We start from the raw sequence: 12,220 nt of genomic DNA, 5'->3' as shown, positions 1-12,220 counted from the left end.
AAATGATATTGTTTTAAAAGAAGCAGAAGACTTGGACTATTATAAGAGCTATAGAGTTATACTAGCAAATAAAATCAAAATACATTTATGCAGCTTGATATTTGCTTGATATATAAAAAGTCCATTTATAATCACATTGTGGCACACTGAATCAAAATCAAATCCATTACCCTTACTATTTACTGTCCCCTGAGCATTGTTTCATGTGTCCTTGAGCCATTCTGTAGATAGGACTTCTGCTACGGGACAGCTACATGTCATAACTCTCTTGTAGTTCATATAGACAGGGGAGTAGAAATGACTCTGGTGGCCTCATATTGTCTGAGAGACTTCTTGATTAACACTGAGCCCAAGGTCACAGAGAAGGTTGCAGACAGCTATGGTCAAATAAGTTCTGTTATCCTGCTTTCACACTTGCAAGTGACAGGAGATTGTGTCAGTGTAAGTTCACATGACTGGCCCACTGTGCCCAAATGACATGGTTCATCATTGAAAGTATTTTTTTTCAATTTATTTTATTTTTTAATAATCAAGAATAGTACTTATAGACAGGTGTCAGGATTAACACTAGCCTCTAAGTTTTAGTCCTAAGACTTGCATAATTGTTTGTGAGACCAAGTTTCCACTGCACATTCATTTGATTATGTTTTAGACTAAAACTGTAGTCTTAATCAAATATTTATCGTTTAAAATCATGTCTTTAATATTTATATGTTTAATTTTAGTAAACATCTTGTGACTTCTCACTGTCTCATTTTAGGCTGAAAGCACATCAGCGACTGCACACGGGGAAAACATTTAACTGTGAATCAGAAGGATGTACAAAGTACTTTACCACTCTCAGTGACCTGAGGAAGCACATTCGTACTCACACGGGGGAGAAGCCGTTTCGGTGGGTTACTTTGTCATGTTGTGTTTACAGATTTACCAGGATCTAACTTTCTCCTGCCTTGGTATTCTTCTTTAGAAAATAAATATCTACCTATCTATCAATCTATCTATCTCATTTATTCTACAATATCCCTTCAGTTTAAAGTCTGTTTGGTTTTTCTGTCTGAGAAATCACTATCTTATAATTACCATTTTGATGGGAATGATGATTAAAAAGAATGTAGAAATAAATATTGTTCATTGGTCAAGTTGCAAATGTGCATAATTTAAAGAAGAGATTTGAATGTATATTTTTAGTCATCTGTGCACACATTTCACCCTTACTGCAGGTGTGACCATGATGGCTGTGGTAAAGCTTTCGCTGCTAGTCACCACCTGAAAACACATGTGCGGACACACACTGGTAAGATATAATGTTTCATCATTTGACTTTGAATAAGGGAAATGGGCTGCCACTCATAATACTACTCACTGCATTGTGCTTTTCATGGTCTTTTGACCTGTCAGTCTGTCACAGTCAGAATATAATGCTACAGTTTCTGCATTAATCCCATTTTAACACTAGTTAAACAGAAAATTTAGATTTTGTGTATTATAATCTCTGTTCCTTGTTCCCAACCAGGAGAGAAGCCCTTTTTCTGCCCTAGTGATGGCTGTGAGAAGACATTTAGTTCACAGTACAGTCTGAAGAGTCACATTCGGGGCCATGATAAGGGCCCTTCATACCCAATTAGCTTCAGCCATCCTCTGTCAGAGGTGGGTCACTTGGTTTTGTTGCGAAGTGAACAAATTTCGTTTCCTTCTTAACCAAAATATGTAGATAGTATTGGTGTTTTAGTGATTAACCCCCAAAAGGCACACTTGACACAGTGATATTGTTTCATGTAGTCAAATTACACTCTGTGCTGTTTGAATGTCATCAAAATCTGCATGACTGTTGCAAAATGCAGAACTCGATGTCAATGTCTGGACTTTTCACAGTAATGCAACTGAGATCCAATCCAATCATTTATTTGATTATTTATTACCAGTTGTTATTTTGGCCATTGCTGGCACAAAAATCAAATAAAAGTTAAAACCACTTTTGTAAGAATGTTTTGGATTGTTATAAACTCACCAAAGTGCAGGATGTTTCATTATAGATAAAGATTCATAAATAAAAAAAAGTACAGTCAGTTAACACGTCTGTTTTATCATATGGATTCTGTTGATGGTGTCTATCACTGGTTAAGATTAGTGAATGCTCTTTTACAGGATGCAAATCATTCACTGTGCCTCAGTGATTTGAGCCTCATTTCCACAGACTCTGAGCTTCGAGAAAATATCAACAATGTGAGTGTTTGTCAGCTCTATAAATGTGTTTTTTTGTTTTGTTTTGTTTTGTTTTTTTTTGTTTGTTTTTTTTAAGTTTCACTGAAGGCTAGTGCTGTGACTGATAGATTAAATGTTGAGAAAAATCAATCACCTGTTTAATATTTTACACCAGATCAATCAGCAAAGTTAACAAATTAAGGAAATAAGGACGACATCTTGGCAAGTGAAAATACTAGATATATTCGACTATATTCAAAATATTTTCGCTTACTAATGTCATTTTTGCAGTGTAAATGTACAGCAGGGTAGGGATGTCACAATACCAAAAATCTAGTAGTCGGTACCGATACCACCAAAAGTACACGATACTCGATACCAAAGTCGATACCACAGTGTGGTATAAAAATAAAATTTTTAAAAAATAAAATTAAAAAACTCTCCTGGAGGACATCCTCCTCTGGCTGATACTAGCAAAGGGGGGGGGGGGGGATAATAGTTATCTAACACTGTCTGACAATGAGTGGACATGCACTCCTAAACACACGCACGCACACACAGCTTATACTCTGAATGCAAGCATTAGTTTAAATTCACTGATATGGTGGCAGACCAAAAAGATTTATTAAAAGCATGAACATGTGAATAATTGTTAGTGACATTAGGCTACATTTAAAGTATCGGTTCTTGTGACATCCCTACAGCAGGGGGCAGTGTTGCCACCTCACAGCTCCAGGGTCCCTGTTTCAATCCTGAGCTCAAGTCACTGTTTGTGCATGACAATGAGTTTCTGTTTCCGTGTAGGTTTCCTCTAGGTTGTCTGGTCTTTTCTCTCTCTCTCTCTCTCTCTCTTTTGTGTCAGTATTAAGTTAATGTTTATTAAATAGGTTATTAAATAAATTGTACTAAATAAAGTATTAAAATTACTACTAAAATTACTATTGATATACAACTATCAATATCTAAAAGTAAGTCATAATCACAAATGAAAAGTATAAGCAAGTATACTTATGATATAAAGTTGTAAAAAAATAATTTCCTGTTATATTTGAACCTTTTGACCTTGTGTTTTGTGAGTGTCACTCACTCCACTATGTACATGTTACAGTCTCAGAACTTGGATCTGAATAATATCACTCCTGTGAAGATATTCGAGTTGATGTTACAGAGCCCTGAAGACAATGTTAGTCAAGATGACCCACATCCATCTGGCAAGTACCTCACAAAATTAATCAGACAGTATGTGTTACAGAGGTATCAAGCATGGCAGCACAGTCTTACTTCATTTTTCTGCCTTTCTAGACAACCTAGTGGAGGCTTTTGGCTTGGAGACGCCACCGCCTGCAGCAGTGACAGATTCATCCACTCTCCTGCCCTTTTCTCAGATGCCTTCATCCTCCTCTTCTTCTAGTTCACTCACCACTCCTGTCCTAGAGAACTCCACACAGCCTGGCTCCTCCTCCTGCCAGGCAACATCCACCAACAACTCCACACACACCTCTCCACAGTCTGCCACTTTCTCCTCTTTCCTCCATACCTCACTACAAACACCAGAAGTGCCCACTCTAGTTGCACCCGCTGCCACCCAACACTACACCCCAGTGGTGCCCACAGCACCTGACGGCTCCCTACCAGTCTCTGTCCCGACAGTGGCCAGCGTCTCAAGTCCTGCATCAGCCATCAGCACAGGAGCAGCTGCAGTAGTAACGCGCACAGTGCCTTTAGCAGGCAGTGCCAATCTGGCGCCCACACCCACCATCACCATTGCTCCTACGCAGGGCCTCATGCAGCCCAGCCTTGTCATGTCTGACCAGAATCTGCAGTGGATCCTCAGCAGTGCTGCCAATGCACAGCACAATCCTGAACAGCAGGTTAGAACCAAGTCAAGTCTGTAATTAACTGGGAATCCTTTAGACATGACATACTAATAAATTGCCTTTTTACTGCCTTTTATAGTGATGCTTGAAAGTTTGTAAACTTTCTATATTTCTGCATAAATATAACCTAAAACAAGTCCTAAAAGTAGATAAAGAGAACTCAGCTAAACAAATGAGACAAAAAATTATACTTGGTCATTTATTTATTGAGGAAATTATCCAATATTACATATCTGTGAGTGGCAAAAGTATGTGAACCTTTGCTTTCAGTATCTGGTGTGACCCCATTGTGCAGCAATAACTGCAACTAAATGTTTGTGCTAACTGTTGATCAGTCCTGTACATTGGAGGTATTACTTGGATACTTGGAGGTATTTTAGCCCATTCCTCAGTACAGAACAGCTTCAATTCTGGGATGTTGGTGGGGTTCCTCACATGAACTGCTTTCTTCAGGTCCTTCCACAACATTTCTGTTGGATTAAGGTCAGGACTTTGACTTGGCCATTCCAAAACATTAACTTTATTCTTATTTAACCATTCTTTGGTAGAATGACTTGTGTGTTTAGGGTCGTTGTCTTGCTGCATGGTGCACTTTCTCTTGAGATTCTTATCACAAACAGATGTCCTGACATTTTCCTTTAGAATTTGATGGTATAATTCAGATTTCTTTGTTCCATCAATTATGGCAAGGTGTCCAGGCCCAAACCATGATAACACCACCACCATATTTCACAGATGGTATAAGGTTCTTATGCTGGAATACTGATTTCCTTTCTCTAAACAAAACACTTCACATTTAAACCAAAAGTTCTATTTTGGTCTCATCCATTCACAAAACATTTTTCTAATAGTTTTCTTACTTGTGATCTTTAGCAAAATGCAGACAGACAGCAATGATCTTTTTGGAGATTAGTGGCTTTCTAGTTGCAATCCTGCCATGCACACCATTGTTGTTCAGTGTTCTCCTAATGGTGGGCTCATGATCATGAACATTAACCAATATGAGAGAGGCCTTTAGTTGCTTAGAGGTTACCCTCGTTTACTTTGTGTGACCTTTGTGTCCACGTCTTGTTCTTGTAGTGGTCTTTGTTGGTTGACCACTCCTGGGGATCTGATAGATCCCTGTTCTTTAAATAACACAGGGTGCTCACTCACACCTGATTGTCATCCCATTGATTGAAAACACCTGACTCTAATTTCACCTTCAAATTAACTGCTAAACCTAGAGGTTCACATACTTTTGCTGCTCACAGATAAGTAATATTGGATCATTTTCCTCAATAAATAAATGGCCAAGTATAATATTTTTGTCTCATTTGTTAAATTGGGTTCTTGTTGTCTACTTTTAGGACCTGTGTGAAACTCTGATTATGTTTTAGGTCATATTTATGCAGATTATATAGAAAATTCTTAAGGGTTCACAAACTCTCAACACCACTGTATGTAGTTTATGTGCAATTAGTACAGACAATTTTGACATTTTCTTGTACTGAAAGAACGGAAAACATGTTTACATGGAACATACTTGGAACCACAGTGTATTTAAAATACACGACTGTGACACACACATTGGCACCCTGTCCAGGGTGTACCCCGCCTTGTGCCCGATGCTCCCTGGGATAGGCTCCAGGTTTCCCCGTGACCCTGAAAAGGATTAAGCGGTATAGAAGATGGATGGATGGATGGACTGTGACACGCATTCAAAATTCATGTAAAAATCTTGAGATTGGAAAGACATGTCTAAAGACAAAGTCTAATCAAAATTCTTCTTTTCTAGTTTCATCCCGTTTCCAACACTGGAGTGATTCAGTAAAAACATAACCAGATTTCTTACACTTTCCAAGTTTTGTGGTTTCCATATTCAATCACCCAAGGCCCTGCAGTGTAGTAGCAGAGAGAGATATCCAATAATGGGCTCTGATTGATCTTGGCCTAACAAAATTGAAAACATTAATTGCTTTTCTAATTATACTTTTTTTATTCCAAGTATTCTTATGCATTCTCTTACTTAGGGCCCAAAAGTGGAAAAGGTCTTCTTCACAACAGCCATACCTGTAGGAGGGCATTCAGGTACGATTAAATTGCATCCAATGTTGATGTTTCAGTTGTGCATTGCAGTGTTATGCCACACTTGATTTATATAAGTTTTTATTAGGATGGAAATGCATGCTTGCAGAAGAGCAGTAGGTACTGTGTGTGTGTGTGTGTGTGTGTATGTGATGAGCCAGTTTGTTCTGCCTCAGGGACCCCTGTGCAGCAGATTGGCCTTAGTCTCCCAGTCATCATCATTAAGCAGGAAGAGGCATGCCAATGTCAGTGTGCCTGCAGAGATTCAGCTAAAGAAAGGCGCTCCAGTCAGAGCGCTGCCCCCTCACAGCAAAAGCCTAAAGACATATCTCCACCACCTCCAACTCCTTCGGTGACACTTGCTGTTTCAGATTGCTGTTCCACCAAGGTGAGCACTCCTCTTTCCTCTGGCTCCACTCAGACTTTCCACGGTGAGGCAATGGTGTCCAGTTCTCCCTCAGACAGCCTGGCCAATGTGGATGTAGTGGACCTACTCAGCCCTGAAACCACCGCCAACATTGAGGCACTGCTGATGGTCGCTGATGAGTTCTCCTTGGGTGAGGGCAACAGCGACACCACCACCTAGAGGAAGTTGAGGGTTAAACCCCCTCAGTCATTTCTTTGCATTGAATTTTTTTTTTTATTGGCACCATTATTTCTAACGTTATGCAGTTAAAGTCTGATTCATAAGGGTATCTTGTGTAAACCAGGGGTCATGTGTGTCAGACATCCCAGTGTAAGAAGGCTATGATCTATGATCAGCTTTGGCCTTACTTGTTATATAAAACATGATCTTCCGGACATGGGCTGCTTAATACATGTGAATTTTTAGCTAGTATTTTACTCACAGTGCACTCTGATTAATTCAGATCTGTGCTATTTGTGCACTTTCAGATTATGGAAATGTCCCTACTGAAAACAGAGGTTTGTAATAGCCATTTGTTTGAAGTTGCTTCACTGTTTGCACTGTATAATAATTGTCCTACCAGACATTCTCATGATGTGCTATGGTCTATTCAGCCGACTCTAACAGTCCCTGTAGCATATCAGAGAAAGGGAGTATACGGACTAAAAAAAACATTTGGACATGTGGCTGTGGTTGAAAATGCAAAGAATCAAATAATTACTATCTACTAACTCAGATTTTTTTTTTAAAAAAAACTTGAGCAATATTATAAATCCTAATTATTCAGATGGTAACATTTTGTTATGAATCAAGTTACTTAGCCTAGTTTGGAATAGAATAGGAAATTTTATAAGGTACAGGCCAGTCATAGATTGACAAGAACTCAATGCACTGAGAACTATCCACCAAGAACCAAATGTTGACCAGTCACACTGAAAATAGAAAAATGAAATATTGTTCACGTCATTCACCAGAATGTACTGCATGTAAGCGTAATTGGTATATCGGGCCCCCTGGATAGATAATAAAGCCCTTTCAGGCTGCAGTCATTCAAATCCAGGACTTGCCATGTGCTATGAAAAGTATTTTATGTGTAATTTATTTAGGAAGTCTACAGTAGCCCATGAAATGTGATTCTAAAGTATCTTGAAGCAGTTTCTGTCAACAGAAATGACTTGCTTTTAAGTGTAAATGATAGGTGTTTGTGGTTGGCTGCCTGTAACATTAATTTAATTTTTAGATGTTAATTTATTAAAATCCTTTCTATCATTAAATCAATGCAGTACATATTTTCGATAAAATAGCCTACTTTTTAACTTGGTGGACCAAGTTATTTTCTTCGTCTTTGTTTGTTTGGTGGTGTCAGCCACTTTTTCTTCTTCTTCTTGCCTTTAGGTTGCAGGTCAGGCTGGGTAATTTCCAGCCTTGTTGCTGCTTTGTTGTTACTGAAATGATTTCGGCCTCTGACCTTTCTTCCTTTATTTAGACCCATGTAAGTCTCACTGTCGTGGCCTGCTCAGGGATATAGAAAATCAAAGCAGAGGTATACAGTCTGTCCCTGAAAATACATACAAATGGCAGCAGAACTGTAAGAGCTTGAGCTGTTGTGTAATACATGCGTGTTGTGCATTACCAAGCCAAGGTTTAGATAATCAAGAGAATGTCTAGTTAACTTCCCTGCACCAGTAAGCCAGTTTATACACCACTGCTGTAGAGGTTTTAATAAGTTTATTATAATGTAAATGTTGTGTGTTTTGAAATTACAAAATGTTTAAGCCCTTCGATTGTATTTGTATTTTTGTATAGAACTATGTGGGGTAATCACACTTTGGGTTTGACGTGGAGGACATGACACTGCACTGCCTGTTTCCTTTGCAACCCACCCGTCACCAATTCACCATGCAGTAGATTTTGGAATGTATATGTATTTTTTTTTCCCTGGGGCAGGGGGGGCACCTGGGTTAATACAGGAAATACACAAACATATTGTGCACTGTGGCATGGAATGGCTACTGTATTTATTACCCACATTCAGGAAACTGCCTTACAGTTTTGATACAGTGTAGCTTTTGGGCTGCTACTTTTTTTTTTTATGAAAGGACTTGCAACAAAACTTCACAAACTGTGACAAACTATTTCTCATTACATGACATTAAGGATGAGAAATTTGGCTAAATGTCACCTAAATTTGATTAAGGACTTTTTCAGCCAGTTATTTTTTAGTCATAATACACACTGTCACAGTTTAACACAGACAGTTTCTGACCTTTTCAAAATTTATGAAGAACCTACAGCTATTAAAGTCTTTGCACGTCCGTGTGCTGGTTTATTATTTTATATTATTTAGTGTTCACATTGTATTTGGAAAAATTCAAACATTCGATTGCAAGATTTTACATGATCAGCATAATGAAAAGGCTGCTTTTGTCACTACTCAAATGGGGTCCAATAACAGGAATGATTTGAAATCATAAGGTTTTGTGTTGTACTGTTTTGTAAAATTAGTCAAGGCAGAGTGAGCACTAATTTTGGCCAAACCATTGTAGAATTAATCTATGCAAAAAAAAAAAAAAAAAAAATTTTTTTTTTTTTTTTTTAAATGTTGGTGTATTTTATGAACCCAGATCCCTCAACCAAACCTCAGCTCCCTTTGTAAATACTGAGTGAAAGAACACCTTGCTTCAGTATTTAATTGTCGTTATGCAAGTTACCACTAGTGCAAATCAACTCTGTTAAGTTGAAATTAATATGTAAATATACTACACAAGCCTTGCTACTGGGAGCAGGAATATCTGGTCATTAAAGGAGACCTACTTTAGTCAACAGCTATATTTGAAGCTTGTTATTTAACATGACTGACTTGTGTATGGGCATTGTAATCTTTTAACAGTCATCCTTCCACTGAAAGTTTGAGGTGCCCCAACATTATTGCATGTTATCCAAAGGGGAAATGTCTTCCCCCCCCCTAAGTAATACAATTCTGTTGTAAGAATTGTAATTGTCCATGGGTTTTTTCCCCCTCCTCTTTAATTTTGGTTTCAACAGGTTTTTCCCTCAACACTGGAATCCAGTGAGTCAACAAAGCTTACTCAGTATACTCCATTTTATCCTAAATTATTATTTAACTGTGAGATCAGTTATTTCACATAGGAATGGGTCAATTACAATAAACTGCCAAGTTCATCTTTCAGTTCTCATATTAGATGTTTAATACAGACTGCTGTGTATTTTAGATACTAATTTTCTCCCAAATCTCAATTTGCTTAGATTGTGAAGTTAACCTTGTTTTCCAGATAAAAGCAGAACATTGTAGCATGCAGTTGGTTGTAAAAAAGTTTTTAAAAATAAAAATATCAGAGCAAACTTTAAAGGGTGACAAGATAGGGAGACAAAAATGCTTCCAACAGCCTGCTTTTGATACCCAAAGTGTGAGGACAAAATATAAAGGATCTGTATTTTTAACGAATGTACAATGTGAAAATGCTCTCATATGCTTGTTTTGTATAAAGTATTATGGCAAAGTACTAACTTTTTGAACTAAATTAAGCAATATATCAGTGAAATCTTCACAGGCTTGTCTCCATTATTTGTACATTTCACGTCATTTTATTCGTTATTTACATAAAAGTCTCGACTTAAATTATTGATCATAGTGTAAAGTCAGCTTGATTAGTTTGTTCCTGAAATGATGCGTCACAAAGGCCTTTTTCCTGCAAATAAACACACATTAAAGTAGTCAGCTGGTCCGGCAATCAAACTACATTCATATAGATTGGGGTACAGTTTACCTTTACTTTTCTCCGGATAGTTAAGAGATCTTGAACGATCATATTACATAAAGCAATCTTCTCTTCTATGGACGCTATGTTTTCACCTAGAGCTTCAACATTGGCTGGGGACTGAAACATGCAGTTAGACTTCCAAATTATGTCCAAGAAATAAGTCTGAGCTCTTGACAGAGGAACTCACCTGCACTTCAGGAGGATCTGTCAGCTCTCCCTCTTTGGATTCATCTATTGGATTAAGAATCATTTGTTCAGTATAACTTCTAACAGTCGATGCAAATACATCTTGTAAACTCTCCTCTCTTTATTTATTTATTTATTTATTTTAGTAAAAAGTCATGTTCCTTACTTGCGCCCGACGCCATCAGTACTTCCGAATAATAAATTGCATCTGTTAGCTTAATTAGACTACTTTATGTAGTGGAGTTCATTGGCTACACGTGTCACGTGCCTCTTACGGGTTGCCTCACTGCGGCCTGTAGCGTGTTGATGTACTGGATGTTTTAACACGCATGCGCCGACGGCCGACAGTGGCTGCGTCCGAAATCGAGTACTCAGTGCATACTGCATGTGATGCACGTCCGTTGAAACAGTACGCACTAATCAGTATGTGTGTGTAGTATGAATACAATCCCGGACATACTACATCTGCCATGTTGGCAATGTCATGTGTCCTTCGACGTCATCATAAACGCTCAAATTTTAAGGGACCACCAGATTAAAGCAACCGCACTAACGGCAAAATGCACATCAGGAAAGTTAACTGAATTAGTAATGTAATGTGGGCGGGGTTAACAGGCTGAGGTAAATCCGTTACCGTTAGCTTGGCCGGCTCAGGCATGATGGAGATCACAAAAAAGGTTTCAAACCCTGTGACAACTGTTTTCTTGTTTAAACCGTAAACAAGTTAACTATTTATTTGGGTATTGTTAAACAAGTCCTGTTTAACCAAGGTTTAATACTTAAAAAGAGCCGACGCATTTTTTTCTGAGCTCGTCCGCACCAGTCCCGTTGCATTATGGGATTTTGACTCGCGTAGTGTCTATCGGTTGCATACTGCAAAATCTCACCGGAAGCACTACACCATCCGCGTATTTTTCACCTACTGTTTCTTGCATCGTGAGAATTCAGACATACTGGCGCGCTGCTTTTCGTCTATTGTGTAGGGGGGTAGTACGCCATTTCGGACACAGACAGTATGTCGCTAAGTAATTCATCTACGGTTAGGGTTACAGCATCCAGTACATAGTGGATCCAGTACAGTTCATTAAGTATAAACTTGAAGATGACTAAGAGGAGCTTGAGTAGGATATCTGAGCTCTTTGAAAGGTTAATGTCATTCACCTGTTCTGAAAATTTGTCCTGACCACTGCGCGTAGTGTGTTTTAGTCTTGATCGATTAAGGTCCCTTTCCAGAGCCTTCACACTAACCGTCCTTAGTGGTGGAATGAACTTCCAACCTCAATCCGGACCGCAGAATCTGTCACTATTTTCAAAAAACAGACCCACCTCTTCCGTGAACACCTAACTAACCCCTAAAATGCCAACCCCACATTATCCTTTTATATAATAATAATAATAATAATAATAATAATAATAATAATAATAATAAAAAGCCCTACTCTGGCACTTACACCTCGACTATGCATGCACACTTTGCGTTTCTAGAATTCAATTAAAAGAGTTCTCCGCTTGATTTATCGCTTTGCTTGTATTTCCTCATTTGTAAGTCGCTTTGAATAAAAGCGTCTGCTAAATGAATAAATGTAAATGTAGTCTGAAATACCTAAAGACCATAAATTAAATTAAATAACAGTTTGGTAATGACATGATAATGGATTTGTCCGTTCAGTGAAGCTGATGTTGGACTTTTAACCAGAACA

General features: G+C 38.2%; 1 protein-coding gene across 1 annotated transcript in view; it reads left to right on the top strand.

The window, feature by feature from the left end:
- Positions 1 to 10,368, top strand: part of mtf1 (metal-regulatory transcription factor 1) — a 20,466-nt gene extending 10,098 nt beyond the window's left edge. Inside the window, exons 4-11 of the mRNA XM_053631897.1 lie at positions 761 to 892; positions 1,221 to 1,294; positions 1,514 to 1,647; positions 2,146 to 2,223; positions 3,311 to 3,413; positions 3,505 to 4,073; positions 6,092 to 6,149; positions 6,323 to 10,368. Coding sequence (XP_053487872.1) covers positions 761 to 892; positions 1,221 to 1,294; positions 1,514 to 1,647; positions 2,146 to 2,223; positions 3,311 to 3,413; positions 3,505 to 4,073; positions 6,092 to 6,149; positions 6,323 to 6,732 — 1,558 coding nt within the window. The 3' untranslated portion in view covers positions 6,733 to 10,368. The remainder of the gene's footprint in view (positions 1 to 760; positions 893 to 1,220; positions 1,295 to 1,513; positions 1,648 to 2,145; positions 2,224 to 3,310; positions 3,414 to 3,504; positions 4,074 to 6,091; positions 6,150 to 6,322) is intronic.
- Positions 10,369 to 12,220: the final 1,852 nt, after the last annotated feature.

The sequence above is a fragment of the Ictalurus furcatus genome, chromosome 1 (genome assembly GCF_023375685.1).
Source record: "Ictalurus furcatus strain D&B chromosome 1, Billie_1.0, whole genome shotgun sequence".
In the NCBI taxonomy this organism is placed as follows: domain Eukaryota; kingdom Metazoa; phylum Chordata; class Actinopteri; order Siluriformes; family Ictaluridae; genus Ictalurus; species Ictalurus furcatus.
Note: the sequence above shows the minus strand (reverse complement) of the source record. Positions and strands in the feature narration are given on the sequence as shown.